The sequence below is a fragment of the Triticum urartu genome, chromosome 7, assembly GCF_003073215.2.
Source record: "Triticum urartu cultivar G1812 chromosome 7, Tu2.1, whole genome shotgun sequence".
Taxonomy (NCBI): domain Eukaryota; kingdom Viridiplantae; phylum Streptophyta; class Magnoliopsida; order Poales; family Poaceae; genus Triticum; species Triticum urartu.
In genome coordinates, this window is record NC_053028.1 from 578,429,371 (window position 1) to 578,447,683 (window position 18,313).

The window sequence follows — 18,313 nt, forward strand, 5'->3', positions numbered from 1 at the left end:
GACACCTAAAAGCCAAAGCTTGGGGATGCCCCGGAAGGCATCCCCTCTTTCGTCTACTTCTATCGGTAACTTTACTTGGAGCTATATTTTTATTTGCCACATGATATGTGTTTTGCTTGGAGCGTCTTGTATGATTTGAGTCTTTATTTCTAAGTTTACCACAATCATCCTTGCTGTACACACCTTTTCAGAGTGCCATACATGAATTGGAATTTGTTAGAATACTCTATGTGCTTCGCTTATATCTTTTGAGTTATATAATTTTGCTCTAGTACTTCACTTATATATTTTAGAGCACGGTGGTGGATTTGTTTTATAGAAACTATTGATATCTCATGCTTCACTTAGATTATTTTGAGTCTTAATAGCATGGCAATTTGCTTTAAATCCTAATATGCTAGGTATTCAATAATAATAAAATTCTCTTATGAAGTGTGTTGAATACTATGATAAGTTTGATACTTGATAATTGTTTTGAGATATAAAGATGGTGATATTAAAGTCATGCTAGTTGAGTAGTTGTAAATTTGAGAAATACTTGTGTTGAAGCTTGTGATTCCCATAGCATGCACGTATGGTGAACCGTTATGTGATGAGGTCGGAGCATGATTTATTTTTTTGATTGCCTTCCTTATGAGTGGCGGTCGGGGACGAGCGATGGTCTTTTCCTACCAATCTATCCTCCTAGGAGCATGTGCGTAATATTTTGCTTTGATAACTTGTAGATTTTTGCAATAAGTATATGAGTTATTTATAACTAATGTTGAGTCCATGGATTATACGCATTCTCACCCTTCCACCTTTGCTAGCCTCACTAATACCGCGCACCTTTCGCCGGTATCATACACCCATCATATACCTTCCTCAAAACAGCCACCATACCTACCTATTATGGCATTTCCATAGCCATTCCGAGATATATTGCCATGCAACTTTCCACCGTTCCGTTTATTATGACACACTCCATCATTTTCATATTGCTTAGCATGATCATGTAGTTGACAACGTATTTGTGGCAAAGCCACCATTCATAATTCTTCCATCGTGTCACTCTTGATTCATTGCATATCCCGGTACATCGTCGGAGGCATTCATATAAAGTCATATTTTGTTCTAAGTATCGAGTTGTAATTGTTGAGTTGTAAGAAAAATAAAAGTGTGATGATCATCATTATTAGAGCATTGTCCCAGTGAGGAAAGGATGATGGAGACTATGATTCCCCCACAAGTCGGGATGAGACTCCGGACAAAAAAAAGAAAGAAAAGAGGCCATAAAAAAGTGAAAAGGCCCAAATAAAAAAAAGAAAAGAAAGAAAAAATGAGAGAAAAAGAGAGAAGGGACAATGTTACTATCCTTTTACCACACTTGTGCTTCAAAGTAGCACCATGATGTTCATAGTAGAGAGTCTCTCATGTTATCACTTTCATATACTAGTGGGAATCTTTCATTATAGAACTTGTCTTGTATATTCCAATGATGGGCGTCCTCAAAATGCCCTAGGTCTTCATGAGCAAGCAAGTTGGATGCACACCCACTTAGTTTTTTTTTGAGATTTCATATACTTATAGCTCTAGTGCATCCATTACATGGCAATCCCTACTCACTCACATTGATATCTATTGATGGGCATCTCCATAGCCCATTGACATGCCTAGTTGATGTGAGACTATCTTCTTCCTTTTTGTCTTCTCCACAACCACCACTCTATTCCACCTATAGTGCTATATCCATGGCTCACGCTCATGTATTGCGTGAAGATTGAAAAAGTTTTGAGAATGTCAAAAGTATGAAACAATTGTTTGGCTTGTCATCGGGGTTGTGCATGATTTAAATATTTTGTGTGGTGAAGATAGAGCATAGCCAGACTATATGATTTTGTAGGGATAACTTTCTTTAGCCATGTTATTTTGAGAAGACATAATTGCTTTGTTAGTATGCTTGAAGTATTATTATTTTTATGTCAATATGAACTTTTGTCTTGAATCTTTCGGATCTGAATACTCATACCACAATTAAGAAGAATTACATTAAAATTATGCCAAGTAGCACTCCGCATCAAAAATTCTGTTTTTATCATTTACCTACTCGAGGACGAGCAGGAATTAAGCTTGGGGATGCTTGATACGCCTCCAACGTATCTATAATTTTTTATTGCTCCATGCTATATTATCTACTGTTTTGGACATTATTGGGCTTTATTATCCACTTTTATATTATTTTTGGGACTGACCTATTAACCGAAGGCCCAGCCCAGAATTGCTGTTTTTTGCCTGTTTTAGGGTTTCGAAGAAAAGGAATATCAAACGGAGTCCAAACGGAATGAAATATTTGGGAACGTGATTTTCTCAACGAACAAGACCCGGGAGACTTGGACCCTACGTCAAGAAAGGAAACAGGAGGCCACGAGGTAGGGGGCGCGCCTGCCTACCCCAGGCGCGCCCTCCACCCTTGTGGGCCCCCTGTTGCTCCACCGACGTACTCCTTCCTCCTATATATACCTACATACCCCTAAACGATCAGATACGGAGCCAAAACCCCAATTCCACCGCCGTAACTTTCTGTATCCACGAGATCCCATCTTGGGGCCTATTCTGGAGCTCCGCCGGAGGGGGCATCGATCACGGAGGGCTTCTACATCAACACCATAGCCTCTCTGATGAAGTGTGAGTAGTTTACCTCAGACCTACGGGTCCATAGTTAGTAGCTTGATGGCTTCTTCTCTCTTTTTTGATCTCAATACAATGTTCTCTCCCTCTCTTGTGGAGAACTATTCGATGTAATCTTCTTTTTGCGGTGTGTTTGTTGAGACCGATGAATTGTGGGTTTATGATCAAGTCTATCTATGAACAATATTTGAATCTTCTCTGAATTCTTTTATGTATGATTGGTTAGCTTTGCAAGTCTCTTCGAATTATCAGTTTGGTTTGGCCTACTAGATTGATCTTTCTTGCAATGGGAGAAGTGCTTAGCTTTGGGTTCAATCTTGCGGTGTCCTTTCCCAGTGACAGTAGGGGCAACAAGGCACATATTGTATTGTTGCCATCGAGGATAACAAGATGGGGTTTTCTTCATGTTGCATGAGTCTATCACTCTACATCATGTCATCTTGCTTAAGGCGTTACTCTGTTTTTAACTTAATACTCTAGATGCATGCTGGATAGTGGTCGGTGAGTGGAGTAATAGTACTAGATGCAGGCAGGAGTCGGTCTACTTGTCTCGGACGTGATGCCTATATACATGATCATACCTAGATATTCTCATAACTATGCTCAGTTCTGTCAATTGCTCAACAGTAATTTGTTCAACCACCGTAGAATACTTATGCTCTCGAGAGAAGCCACTAGTGAAACTATGGCCCCCGGGTCTATCTTTATCATATTGATCTCCTACTAGTTAGTTATTTCCTTTTCTATTTACTTTGCCTTTATTTTACTTTGCATCTTTATCACAAAAATACCAAAAATATTGTCTTATCATATCTATCAGATCTCACTCTCGTAAGTGGCCTTATAGGGATTGACAACCCCTATTTGCGTTGGTTGCGAGGATTTATTTGTTTTGTGCAGGTACGAGGGACTCGTGCGTAGCCTCCTACTGGATTGATACCTTGGTTCTCAAAAACTGAGGGAAATACTTACGCTACTTTGCTGCATCATCCCTTCCTCTTCGGGGAAAACCAACGCAGTGCTCAAGAGGTAGCAGGTTCTTCAGGGATCTCACTGGAGCGATCCTGTGATGGTTCCTTCTCTTTGGGTGTCCACCGCCCGTGCCGATACCCGTCGGGCGCTATGGTTCTAGCTGTACTAGCGATGTTATATGTATGATAGTATTCGAGGTGTATTAGTGATAATATTCGACGATGTACGGACGCAAGAGATGATGTAGTTTTGCTTATAATTGAATGCATCCTAATTTGAATACTACTTTATTTTGCGATTTGATTTTGCTGATTGAATGCTCAAATTGGAAAACTACTCCTACTTTGAATGCTAAAATTGGAGAGCACTATGCAAGGCGTATGCATATGATTAGTTGATAGCTTATAGGGTTTTTGTTTTCGCAGAAATCTAGGAGCCCCCCTCCATCATCCCCGCCGTCGTTCCCGTCACCGACCCCCTCCGACCTCGAGGTGAGACCAGCCAAATCCTTTTTTAGAAAGATAATTAAACGATATTTCGGGTTGACTTTAAGTCTGTCGAGTCTCCACCATATATGAGAGGACGAAGAAGCCCGACTGTTATCGTGGGGGTCATTTCTCCTTCTTCTCTGGGTGCTAGACCTTTGTTATGCACTAGGGGAAGAAGGAGTAACGACCATCACCGACAGTCGCAAATGTCAGAGAGGAATCAGTGAGGGAGAGTTCCACCATATATATATATATATATATATATATATATATATATATATATGAGAGGACGAAGAATCCCGACTGTTGTCGTGGGGGTCGCTTCTCCTTCGTTCCCGTGTGCTAGACATTTTGGTGTAATGCACTCGGGGACAAAGTGATGAGCGACCATCACCGAGAGTCGAATAGATACACCACGTGAGCTGAGAGTTTTCAAGAAAAGACTCGACAGACCGATAGTCAACCCGTGATGAATAATAATGATCTAATTTAGTTTTTGTAGTACATATATTTAATTGTACAAGTTTAATCTTTGAATTGTGAACGTAGAAAATGTCGTCATCAGACGACGAAAGTCTCCCGGGGGAGTGCAGCTGGTGCCACGACGATCGAGGTCTGTGCGACATGCCTCACCTGGACGATGATCGGTGCTTCAGCATTAAGCTCGAGGAGACCTTCGATGTTGAAACGGTACGCAACGACGACAAGTGTTTTTCATAATTAAGCATGACTACAACTATTTCAACGTGTAATTTTCATCTTTTACAATTCAAGTAGCTTATCCCATGCCATGCAAGGCGCTATGTTTTAGAGAGGATGGGTTTTGAAGACCATGAAAGTTTCAAAACAAAGAAAATTCACCTAAGGACTCATCATGATGTGGATTTTGAAGTAAAGCTGTACAATTATGAGAGCGTAAATCATTTTGGTTGTAAAAAATGGGAAGCACTTTGCAAGATGTATGGTTTTGGTGAGGGTATGCTTGTCACCATGGATCTTGGTGATCCTAAAATCGAGCAAGACAATATGAACATTTGGGTCCTTGTTGATACGCCTCCAATTCTACCGCTATGTGAGTTTCTCAAACATAGTTATTAGCTAATTTATATTGTTTATTTCAAAATAGTTGACAGCTTATTTCCATTGACAGCTTATTTTCATTGTTCAAAGAATGTGCGGGAGATGGTAGACAAAACCCACTACACCGATGGCTCCGAATTAACTTACAAGGAGAAAAATCATCTGGTCGGATTTTGTACTGACATTGAGAATTACAATATCTACAATCAAACTCCTCAACATTATGGTCAATACGTGCCACTAGTGCATGTGTTCAACTACGGTAACTACCATGGAGATATCCTGGTAAGATTTTTTACTATTACGACATCCGTGCATCTTTTGCATACTTCTAAAACTAGTACATCATTGCTAACTATGAAGTTATTACTATGTTTTTCAACAGATAATCCCAGAGAATTGTGTGCCTCATTTGATGTATCAGAAAGGTAGCCTTAATGTTTTGAACATACAGCCAGGTCATCCTACGAATCTCAACTGTCCATGCCAGATTTCTAAAAGAAGTGGAGACATGCAAATCAAAGGATGGAAAAAATGTATGGACAGTCGTAAGGAGGTTCTTAGAAGTAAAAGGAAGCGAAGCGCAAGAATTGGAGACAGGATGATCTCCATTCTCCATAATGGAGAGTCAGGGTCTATTTTGTTTTATGTTATTTTACCTTAAAGAGGGTATTTAGGTCCTACCTAATACTGATGAACATGTGCTAAGAACAATTAAGTAGGGTTGGTTCGATGACTATGAGGATGATGATCGCATGACTTGTTATTAATAACGAGTAGAAGTTGTATGATGATGATTAGTAGGACTTGTTATTATGATGATGCATGATGCGAGCATGAAGAGTTATTATATATCTGTGGATGAAATGAACATGGATTGGATTGAAGTAAAGGCAACATGCATGTGGTGCATGTCAAAAGTAGTACAATCCAAACTTTATCAAGTTAGGATTAGAATTACTTTCAACATGCACCATATGTTGCCTCATTTCAATATAAGTCATGTTTAGGCATAGCAGTAGCAGTAGCACGGAGATAAGAGAGGACACATCTCTCTATTAGCTACCTATACGAACTTAAATTAACCCCAAAAACCCCTAAACCACCTCCTTTAAAAAAACCAGCCGCTGAAATGTTGACGCGTAGAAGCTTATTGGTCCCGATTGGTGGACCAAAGGCCCTCCTGTCTGGGCTCGCCGGAGCGGCCACGTGGAGGCCCATCTGTCCCGGGTGGTATAAAAACCGGGACAGATGGGCCTTATGAACCGGGACAAATGGGCCTTTTTCTACTAGTGACGCATAGTCCCCTATCCCGGTGATGTCGACATCAAAATCAACACTGTACACTTCAATTTCAGTGATCCACTTCCGACTGCCCGGTTGTTCACGATCAGGATAAGAATCTGCCTCCTAATGATTTGGAGGACATCTCCCCATTGTGCCTGAACAACGTGACATTTCGAAACCCTCTGGATTATTTTGGGCAAGAACTTTTTGTGGATGACAGACGGTTCATGTAAATTGTACGCATCGATCGCGCCATCTTCAGTAACTGCATAGAACCACCCGTCGTGGTATACACAATCTGTGTAGTAGCTACATACGATGAGCCAATTCCAGCGATCATCTCCTAGCTTGGCAAACGAGAGCTGGCCGTACGGCTGATGGATGAGCATGACGATGCATCCACCTACCGATGGATCACACGATAAGGTCGCCTTTGGATAGACCATGTGACCAGACTCCTCCAAAGAAAATATATTGGTGTTCTTCTCCACGACCCTCGGAAGCTCTCCATCATAGTAAAACACCTCATACTTTTCAAGAACTTCGTCGCCGTTTAGGACAGGTTTAACATGTTCCATGGTTGTCACCGGAGGGAGTACAATTGTGTTGCTGGTGATCGGGTTGAGCAGCATCAGCTCAGACTTGTCATCCATAGTGACTAGCCATCCGTGCGATGAGCCGATCCAGTTCTTGATCGGAAGTTCAGGGAGCGGCATGGTGTAGGCCTTCCGCTCGGAGAGGCTGTACATGCCGAGAGCTCTGAGCCCGCCGGCGGCATCATTGCAATAGAGTAGACATGGTGTTTGGTGTCCAGGACAAGCATTGATGCAGCGTTGCGTGGAGTAGGCCTTGTACCAGATTGAGCAGACGGCGGCGGATCGGAGGAGGTCTGGGCACTCGAGTAACTTGAGCACGTCGCACAATATGCCGATTGGTAGCTCGGACCAATCTCGATCTGGAGCTTCCATGGTGGATGGGTGGATGAACAAACTTAGAGCAGGTGGACTAGAACGAAAAGGGTTGCAACTCTGACTAGTTATAGATCCTTCCCACCCCGTGCCAATTCGATCCGGAAAGAACTGGAGTTGGATGTACCAGATCGAGCCGGATCTGGAGAAAAAAAAAAACAAGAAACCCCTAATTAATCCAGTTTGATATGATGGAATCAGAACACTGCTTATTTACTGAATCGGAGTCCAGCCATGGTCCAGATCCATGGAGCCGCCATGACCGCGTTTTTGCAGCTCAAACTGAATTATAGCGCGAATGGAACGGAGTGCCCTCCCCGGTCGCAGCACGGCATGGAACGCTGCTCCGAGCTGATGTCGCCGGCAAATCCTATTTGGCCGGCCCATGCTTAGCATTTGCAGATCAGTACCGTAAAAGTATTATAAGGAAAACCTAAAACATGTCCTGCGGTACCTTGCGAGCTGCGGCGAAACAAATCCCGTAAAAATTTAGGCGACTGCTAGGTCGTCTTCCCCCCAACATTACCGGCCGCCGTCCTCCTTCCCCAATCCCCACCCACGCCCACAAGAAACCGCACGAACAAGGCACTTCCGCCGGCGAGGAAAGCAAGTCGACATGCATGGCAAGCGTGACCGCCTCATCGGCGACCGTTGTCTTTCCGTCTTAACCGATGAGAAGCAGGATATAAGCGATCTGCTTGGTTACATCCATGGTTTCTACAGGGAGGCGCTCGATCTGCTCCCGATGGCGGCGATTCCCTCGCTGGCCCCGCGCCTCCTCAAGGCCGGCATGCCCATCGGCTTCCTCGACCCAGTCTCCAACATCATCGCCAACACCATCGCCTACACCCCTCCGCCGACGCTTCAATCCGACGAGGGGGTGGAGGCGCCGTCGTCGGAGTGGATCCTCTCCAAGATCATCACCGACATGAACGACAAGTCTGTCTTCAGAGTGCCGCTTTCCCGGCAAAATGCCCATGGTATGACCCTCGCGCGGCGGTCGCTGGACGGTCTTGTCAGCTTCCTCACCTCCCACTACCGCTACCTCATCAGCAGGGAAGCCATAAACTACCTGCTCCTGGCCAGGGCCGACCTTCTCACCGCTGTGCGCCTCATCGAGCGAGATCGTAACAAGGGGCACAGTGTGTTCAGTATTACCTCCTCTACCAACAAGGTCGCTCTGGAATGTGCTGCTGTGTCTGCAAGGCATCCTGAACCAGATGTCCTGGTGAAAGCGTCGCTGAGACTATGGCCTCTCGCGACGTCTCCATGCTTTTGACTGGACAAGACCCTCTCTCGCCTGCAACCCTCGAGAGGATCGCCGAGCTGCTCAGGCAAGGCCCTACGGGCATGGATCTCATCAACATATCACTGGATTATCTTCGTGTTAATGAGAAGGACAACAATAAAAAGAGAAAGAGAAGCCGACAGACATCAGAATCCACAGAGGGGAGTAGGGCACATAAGAAGAGGCTCGGTCCTCAGTTGACATTCAGATACACGCTGGCTCTGAAGCTTTTGCTCCTTGGCAAGATCCATGGGCACTACCTAGAGGCACTTGCCAAGCTGCCTCGGGACGGCCTGCGCAGGCATCACCACTGCAGCCTCCTGAGGGGTGGATACTGCTATGGCCCCAGGGATCCTGTCTCCAACATCATCCTCAACACCATCTGGTACGGCTCTATGTTCCCCACGCCCCAGAAGTTTGAGCTGCAATTTAAGGTGGACATGATATGCACACGCATGCTTGCACGCATCGAGTGCTGCTCCCTTTATGGCCTTGTTACGTTCCTTCGCACCTGTGCCCCTGAACTCATAGAGCACGACGCCATCTGGTATTTGTTCAGGAGCGGTGCGGATGTACACAAGGCCATCCGTGAGGTAAAGAAGCATGGTCATCATGTGCCTGGCAATTTCCAGGACGCCTATATGCAAGCGGCGGTTGTTTCATGGCACGATGACCCTGATGAGCTGGTCAAATTTGCTACGTCTTCATTGAACATGGAGTCTGCCAAGTTGTTAGCACTATTGCAGGGCACACTTACCAACGATGGAGTTGAATGCCTCACCATGGCTCTGCCACATAAATCTCCACCTACCCAGTCCGAGGAGCAGGCTCAGCAACCGAACCAGGTGACCTCAAGCTCACAGGTCTTGAGCAAGAACCAGAAAAATTTCATTTCAGAGTTCCGGAAAAAGTTTAGGCGCGACCAAAACTTCTTTGTCAGAAAGGTCAAGGCGGTATTGAGCGACTACTCTCAGCAAAAAGGGGTTGGTGCATTGGTTTCTGTTTTTTGTTTTCTTGCTTTTGAATTCTAATTCTAATAATGTGCACCAGTTTACTTCCATCTGCTCAAGTCCTTTTTTCACTTATCGCCTTATCGGATGCCCTCTTCTGCTGTCTTACATATAGGTGCACTATAAACTTCATATCATTTGCGGTGTGAATCCTAGGGTGCCAGACGGACCAAGTGTTGCTCTCGTTAAGAAGAAATTCCAATTTGAATACTTCCATATCAACTTTTTGGCAACAGCGCCAAATTCTGCTGTCGCATCTCCAGAACTGTTCTTTGCTCAATGTAGCAATAGTATCAAAGAGAGGCAGGAGAGACCATCCTGGTGCACCCCTGTATCGGATTCTTCTATAGATAATGGTATGCTCTCAGCTCTCTCTTATCATGTACACACTGGTATTTGGTGGCTTGTGCAATGAATTAAATTTTGTTTTTCTGAAAACTCAAACGGAAAACTTATCACAGTCGATTAGCCAATATACGTGGGCAATTTTTCTTTTTTTTTTGCGAAACAAGAGCTATCATTAAACAGTAGCATTACAATCATTCTTCAGGCATTCAACTAGAAACCTAGGAACAAAATTGATCCATAAACATCTCCTTCTAATCGAAGAAGCCTGCTTAGCACAAAGATGTGCCCCTTCATTAGCTCCACGCCCAATGAAGTTCAGTTGGAAAAATTCCAAGTTGCTACTGAGCTCTTCAATCTCTTGGAGAATCGGTGCAATTTCTGATCTTCCCTGCTCTCGACTCCTCCAGAGGTTGACTACCTCTCTCGCATCAGTTTCTATTGTGATGTTGCCGAGGCCTAGATCGCAAGCCAGTTTAGTTCCATCCCTAACAGCAAAAGCTTCCATAATCAAAGCATTTTCAGCTTGCCCATACCATAAAGCTTGGCCTCTGATCAAGGATCCAGAATGGTCACGTAGGACTAGACCCGTAGCTCCCTCATTCGAGTTCACCTGGAAGCTAGCATCCACATTCATCTTCAGACTCAATTTTTCTAAACATTCTTGTTAATGCATTTATATGGAGCCACGTTATGAGAGAAAATAATAGAAATACCTGGCAGTGCAACCATGTCGTCAGTGGACTCTCACTTGCAGCGATGGACGGATGCAGCCATGATTAGTTAAGCGCCCCTTGTGCATGATGAGAGTGTAAAACTTAGCAGATGAGCATCTCCCATGTGAGTTGCCAGCAGATGGACGCACTTGCCATGCATGTGCACCAGCGTCAGCGCTGACCATCTCGTAGTTCAGACCTTGAACACTATTTTGTTCTCCGGTTCTTAGTTCCCAGGGAAAGAAATTGGTATGTGAGAGAACACTGATGACGGTTTGAAGAAAAGGCAGTTGCCTATGTATCATCGGCGTTGACATATTCTTGTTCGTTTAACTTCCATATGTTTACAGAAGATGTCTCTTATATAACCCAAGGCTTTGTATTTATAATTAACTCAATCTGATGACTGTTTATTATTTCAAAGATGACATGGTTTAACATGGATGCTGCATTATTAATAAAGAGATAATAGAGCTTTAGAAAACCTGGCCAAATAGAACTACATTTTCTTTTCTGTTTCTCTCTACAAATATTATTGTCATGATCTGGACATCAGAGATGTATACTGCTTTTTGTAGTTATATGATAAGAATGTTTCTTAAGACGTACTCCCTCCGTTACGAAATATAAGACGTTTAAGCAGTTCAGTTTAATGTCATATACTGTATTTCGTAAGGGAAGGAGTATATGATATGATGATAGTAATTAACTTCCAGATTATAAAAACACTGATAATGTACAGTGATGTTCTAACATGGTTGTAAGAGAGATCATAAAAGTACTTAATAATCTAATTGTTTTTGTTTATTTTGATGCAAGCTCGATGTTTCTCTTGTGAGTTTAATGGGGCGAAGATTGTGCATCCATATGATGAAATATACTATGGGCGCTACGAGGATTTCAAACTTATGGCTCATGGTAAACATGGCACTCAGAATGAACTTCTTACCAGTTCCTGTCATTCTCATTCTGATGTAATGGCCACAATGGCACAAGATTTCATCTATTTTTATCCCAATATGGATTCAAAGTTTGCAGAAATGAACCCTATCTCCAATGTGGCTAGGAAGTTGAAAGAATGGAAGGGTAGAATCTTCTGATATGTTTCTTTTTTGTATGATGGAACATAATGTATTAGGTTTTTTTAGGGGAACATAATGTATTAGTTTAATATGATATATGTGAGGTCTGAGGTAGTGTATCATCTATTCGAACATGTCGTCGAAAATGAATACTCCATCTGTCCGGAAATACTTGTCCTAGAAATTGATAAAAGGGACTTATCTATAACTAAAATAAATCTAGATACAACCATTTGTAAGACAAGTATTTTTCGACGGAGAGAGTATTTGTTATAGTTGTATATTTGAACGTGGAAGTATCATTTATCAACACAAGCATAATAGAACGGTAGAATCTGTACGCCTTTTTAGCTGATGTGCATTGGTTTCATTGATGGTATTCAGTTCCAATTTTATATCCAGGATGTTTGGGCATCTCAAACATGATAGCGCTTTTTTGAACAGTAGTGATGCGTGGTTGGCTGTATCTGTAAACTTTGAACTTTATAGGCGTGAACAAGGGCCCGGCCTTTTGACAAAGCTTGCATGCTCTGCTTCATGACCGAAAGAACTTCGCGCCCTTTGACATGCACGTCGTCCATGAACAAAATGTGAAGGCGCTTACACATCGGTAGTCATCATTTGCAACTCTGCCATGCAGTTTTGCGGCGCGGTTGAACGAGTGGAGGAGATTGCATTCATGGTGTAGAATACACCCATACACCGTTGATGGGATACATAACTCACAAAGAGATCCATTCACTCAGTAAGCACGATTTGGCGGAATACTACTGCAACCATGCGCCCACCAAGGTTCGGCTCCTCTGCAGTAAAGCTATTACTGTACACGTGCTGTAGCGTCTAGCATCTGCCGTTTATTTTAATCGGATGGCTCCAACAAAGAATCGCTGGGCTCATATAAAAAAGTAAAGGAAACTAGAAGAGACCCACACGGCCACACCATTCCCCCCTCTCTCTCTCTCTTATCTCTTTCGTCTAGAGAAGCTCGGCCACTGTTTTCCCCAATCCACAACACTGCTCCGGCCGAGCGAAATCCAGGTACACTCCGCTGCTCCGGCCAAATTCGCTCGCCCCGAACTGCTCTGGCGATTCCCTCCCTCTATATCCCTGCCTCTCTGCGCGCTGCTTCTTATCCATCCCCGTGCGGCCGTGCCCCATGGCTTCTACCGGCAGCTGCAAGGGATGGCCGGAGAGCGCACTGCTGCGGGAGCCGACCGAATACGCCGCTGCTGCACCGCCACATGCCTCTGGCTGCTAGTAGCAGGGAGACGACGAACTACACAAGCAGCAGAGCAACGACGAAATCGACGAGCCTGACGACAACGGCAAGCTGGAGTCTCCCCCGACGAGCTCGACGAGGAATAGGACGACGGTGATGTCCCGGAGCAGCACGGTCGACCTCGGCGCCCTCCTGCCCGGCGTAGCCCCACTAGCAAAACCCAAGGTGAATTACTTAGAACTAATTTATTCATTTTTTTCATCATTAGTTCGAGAACATGTGCTTGTTTGACTATCTATTAATCTTTCATGGCAATATGGTTAGTCAATAGCCAGTAGAGAGTACATGCATGTGTGCTGAGTTTAATTACAGTTATGTTGTGACAGTGGTCACTTGCGTCTCTGTCCAATTATTCAGATCACTACCTGAAGAATTAGTGCTTGTGCTGATGATCAAATAGTGCCACTAGCAGTCCATGTTGTATATGATTGTACACCGTACATGGAGAGATAAAAACCTATTATGGTACATAGTTGTAACCATCTCACTAGAATATTTAAAAGTGATAAGTAATCAACAGATCATTGTTGTAGTAAACCGAAATTAAACTGATTGTTCTGTCTTCGGAAACTAGGAATGAACTGAGACTAAACCGATTGCAGTGAAATAATGAACACTCAACAGATTGGCTCCCATGTGTGCTGATTCAGATATTCCTTCTGCATAATTTGTCGATCTAGCAAGACAAAATAACACATATTCATCAACCTATCCCATGATAGTTTTGTAAGTTCCAAAGATCATCGGCTTCACTCTGCAAATTAAGGGATATATAACTGATTATATGAAGTATCATATTGCTTAACAATGAATTTTATGAATTTTAGACATGGTAGGTGGAAATACCGTCAGTAAATGAGCATAGTACCCATATTCTTGCAAACCATTTGCATTTGTTCCAGCCATTTGCTCTATAGGTGCTTGGTATTGTGCTACTGAAATGTCATTCTTTCCTCCCTATGCAAAAATAAAAACAAAACAAAACCAATGTTAGTTGAGTTGTTACTATATTACTCTATTTAATAAGTAGTCCGGTTAGACATGTGCAAGAGATTTACAGAATGATTTTGATTTTTGGGTACCGCTTTAGTTGTCTCCTTCTTCTTTTTATTTGGGTGCTGATTGTCAAGCCATGATTTCTTTCTTCTTGAATTTTTCTTTGGAATTTCCTTTTTCTTTAGGCAAGCATCCTTTAAACAATCGTCTGGTTCTTTAGATATATCTTCAGTTCTGCACGTAGTAGTACGAGCTTTCTCTTCAACTTGCTTCCTAAGATTCTTCAAAGCATCATCTACTAGTTTGATACACTCTTCTGATGTAACTGCCTGTGAAGCTATGCCAAGGAACTCGTGCATGAAAAACTTCAACTGTTGTCTATCTTCTGATCTAGGATCTTCCAAAACAATGTTTCCATGGCTGTTTTGTATAGTGCCGCTTCGCGCTTCTCGAGTCCATCGCTTCAAAATATAGTGTCCTGGAAGGTACTTAATATTCATGACATCAAGTGCTTTCAAAGCATGACTACACAATATACCAACTCTTTCAAATTGCCCACAATCGCAGAAAACTTTTTGCTCTTCATAATCAACTACAACTTTGCACTCTTCTTCATATGTGAATTCTGGGTCAAGACTTGCAATTGCAACAATATATGCATTGTGTTCCATCGATGGCTTGATGTATGCTGAGATGGATCTTTCATATTCATTCTGAAAATCTTCAAATATGCGTGGTGTGTAAACCTTGCTCGCTTGTATTACCATAGGAGTCCTCATTCTGACTCTAGGTAATTTTTTCCTAGACTCATATTCCTCATTTACCTCGTTATCTCTTTTCTCTTGCACAGCCCTCTCTACGTGCTTGAAAAACCGAAGGATGTCAAGATCAGACTTTAGATGGTCTTTCAAGTCACTGTTCAAGCTCTCACTTAATTGTGTGCTTCTCATGCCTATAGTGTAAGCATTCCTCATGTAACATCTTGCCCATTTCTCTTTTACTTTGTAGATGATGTCCAACCAAGTTTGTGTATCCACATTGCTTCTGATGGCATTGAAAGCTTCTACAAAGGCTTCCTCTTCCTCATACTTGTACATGCAAGCACTAAATCAGCAAGTACATTTGGTCCCTCCTCGTCTTTTTTCTTATGAGGTAAGTGCCTGATGACATTTTGCATTATGTGAAAAGTGCATAATCCATGCCATGCTTCAGTAAATACCGCCTGAACTGCATTACCCATTGCTACATCTTGATCAGTAAAGATTGTTCTAGGTTGCTTCTTGTTATGCAATGATAGGAACGTGTTGAACAACCATTTGAATGACTCAAATGTCTCATCATATAAAAGTGCAGCACCAAAAATGACCATTTCTCTAAAATGGTTGAATCCAACAAACACACCGAAGGGTCTGTACTCTTTGTTTGTCCCAAATGTTGTATCGAAAGTAACAACATCACCGAAATGAGCATAGTCAATGATCATCTTTGCATCAGCCCAAAAGATATTCGCTATTTGTTCATCGCAATCTAGTTGCATATCATATTCAAATGCAGGATTCTCATTCTTTTTATCTCTGAAGTACTTAAGCATACTTCCAGCTTCACCATACATCAAGTCCCTTTGACGCCTGGTTCGCAAGTGGTTCTTGCGATCACGACATGTGTAGCCAAGGTTCAGTGGACCACCAACTTGTCGACTTGCTAACTCATGGGCTCTTTTAGGTACAATTCCTGAATCATCTGCTGTTTCAATTTCAAATGCTTGCAATGCCGAAATCTTCCGTTGTGACGGCATCAAGTGGCTTGTCCCAGGTAATTGCAAGACATGGTTGTGTTCAACAACTAACTCGTGCACCTCATAATTTTCTGCTTCTCGGACTATAGTGATTCCCATTCGAACATTGCAGCCGGTCCTTGTTTCTGCACGAGGACGCTTTGTATTATTATCCCTTTTGTCCTTTCTTCTGTAGCCTTCATTAGAACAAACATATCTTGCAGAAGTGATTACTCCGTCAAGTTTGCTCTTGTTTTCATAATTTACCCTTACATCAAAACCAGTATGACCTCCATAACATGTCCAAAAGTTCCAAGCCTCTTTTGTGGAATTAAACTTCATACCAATCTGAGGCATCCAACTAGGAACCACATTTGTCCTGCACAAATTAAGCATAACTTATTTGTTTCTCTGCTTACACTACAATCATAAGATGACATGGCCTAATAAGAATTGAATAAAATTATTGGTACCTGTTAGAACCTTCGTTGGTGGAGTTAATCATATTCTCCATTACACTTTGTGTTTTTTCTTTTATAATCTATGATAGCAAACTCAGTCCATGAGATCTTTGTTGCTGCCAACATGAATACAATTGAAACATATGTCATATACTTTGAGATTGACGTCTTTATTTTTGTTGCTACCATGTACTCCCTCCGTTCCAAATTACTCCCGCGACAAGTAATTTGGAACGGAGGGAGTACATCACAGGCACCTGTATATCATCTACAACTCAATATATCTTGTTCTTGTCCTAGCTACAAGGAGGACGATCAGGACAAAAGTAAGATAGAAGGGAAATCATCTACAACAGGCACACACCAACGTACCTTGGTCTTGTTCTCGCTAGAGAGGACGAGTGGGAGGAACAAGGGAGACGAGCAGGAGGAGGCGCCGAGGAAATTGTCAACACGTTCTGATTGGCCACAACGTTAGTTCAGCAGAAGCGAGATCTCTACAACACGTTCAGATCAGCATACCTTGGTCTCATTTTTTCTCCGAGGAGGACCATCAGGAGGAAGAGGACGAGTGGGAGGATTTTGGCACCAAGAAACTATCAGCTCGCTCTGTTTGGCGCCAGCGTTTATGTGTTTGGCGGCAATTGTACAACCGTGGGAGATTTTCCTCCGGACTAATAGGGATTTTTGTTCTAATTATTCATAGAATTAAGGGGGGAGAAAGAAGAGCCATCCGATTAAAATAGACGGCAGATGCTAGACGCTACAGCACGTGTACAGAGGAGCTGAACCCCCCACGAAGCGGCGCTTCATGTACTACTAGTGCAACCCTGAGGACGCTAGTTGATATAATATTTCATGGACCATTAACTTGAATTCTCGGTGTCTCCTTCTCCCACATCGGCATCTATATACACATGGCATTTGCTAATCTCATCAATTTGTGTTTTCATCAATCTCATCTCTCTGAAGGAAAAGAGATTTTGGTCGTGTGCCTACTTTGCTACTTCAGCAGTGTCACACATGTAAGCTATTGTTATGTGGGACAGCCTTGCACGCATTACAAACAACAATGAAGGTTGTGAAGCTCTAGTAAGGCCATTTAAATAGGATATACAGGCTATGCAAATCGGGGACATCATTCTAACAGGAGAGGATGGCACATGGATATTTTAATTCATGGAGATCTTGATGTCAACTTTGGTCTAATAAAGTACACACTTTCTTCCTAAATGTAAGATGTAATTTTGAACTGCCAAATCGTCTTACATTTAGGAACAGATGGTGTATTTGATAGCACTCTATAAATTAGCATATAACTCATGAACATCTAGCCTGGTGTGATTAACAATTTTAGAAGTCATTGGGCAAATCTCCCGGGCAAACAGACTGCAAAACATACACAGCGAACACGTTTGCGTACCGCTTACTCAGTACACTAATCTTGAAGAGTGCATTTACAGTATAAACAGAAATGGGCCAAACTGATGAGCAAAAAAAATGTTTATTTCCACTAAAGAATCGAGTAACCGCTTTCATGGTTGTATATGTTGCAAAGGATATAAATATGAAACTACCAAACCCCCATTTGGATTCTTGCACCAACCACAACCAACACAAGGGGAAGCCAATCAAAATTAATAGACAAAATGGACAGTACATTATTCTTTTACATTGACAAACACTACATGGTTGAATCAGCTCAGTCGACGAGAAGTCAGCGTGGACGATGCGGTCAGACAGACAGGACTGGACTATGGAAAGGGACCGGGCAAAGGATGCACAATCTTCACAGGTGCGCCTAAGTACTTACGGATGAAGATCGTATATGCTTATTCGCCTTGCAAACAGTAAAGTTGGCGCATATTTCCTGAAGCTGGACACAAGATTTAATACATCT

At 42.7% G+C, this 18,313-nt stretch overlaps 1 protein-coding gene and 1 pseudogene across 3 annotated transcripts; both read left to right on the plus strand.

Moving 5' to 3' along the window:
• The first annotated feature begins 7,925 nt into the window (after window positions 1-7,925).
• Window positions 7,926-12,120, plus strand: LOC125523272 (annotated as a pseudogene).
• Window positions 12,121-12,813: 693 nt separating this feature from the next.
• On the plus strand, window positions 12,814-17,289 carry LOC125518698. 3 transcript variants are annotated; one of them, XR_007288070.1, is made up of 4 exons: window positions 12,814-13,347; window positions 15,187-15,330; window positions 15,778-15,990; window positions 16,714-17,289. XR_007288070.1 is itself a non-coding variant. In XM_048683525.1 (4 exons), exons 1-4 carry the CDS (start codon window positions 13,279-13,281, stop codon window positions 16,741-16,743), a joined length of 333 nt encoding a protein of 110 aa, XP_048539482.1. In that variant the 5' UTR covers window positions 12,815-13,278; the 3' UTR covers window positions 16,744-17,289. The 3 variants fall into 3 exon arrangements, 1 of the variants encoding a protein (XP_048539482.1); XM_048683525.1 differs by having other exon boundaries at window positions 12,815-13,347; window positions 15,901-15,990; XR_007288069.1 differs by having other exon boundaries at window positions 12,815-13,347; window positions 15,778-17,289.
• Window positions 17,290-18,313: the final 1,024 nt, after the last annotated feature.

Excerpts from the sequence above, each read along its gene's own strand:
- LOC125518698 (XM_048683525.1), top strand. The coding sequence starts at position 13,279 with ATGTCCCGGAGCAGCACGGTCGACCTCGGCGCCCTCCTGCCCGGCGTA. Across the intron at positions 13,348-15,186 it reads CCCCACTAGCAAAACCCAAG|ATGATGTCCAACCAAGTTTG; the intron begins GTGAATTACTTA and ends TTTACTTTGTAG. Across the intron at positions 15,331-15,900 it reads CTCGTCTTTTTTCTTATGAG|GTACAATTCCTGAATCATCT; the intron begins GTAAGTGCCTGA and ends GGGCTCTTTTAG.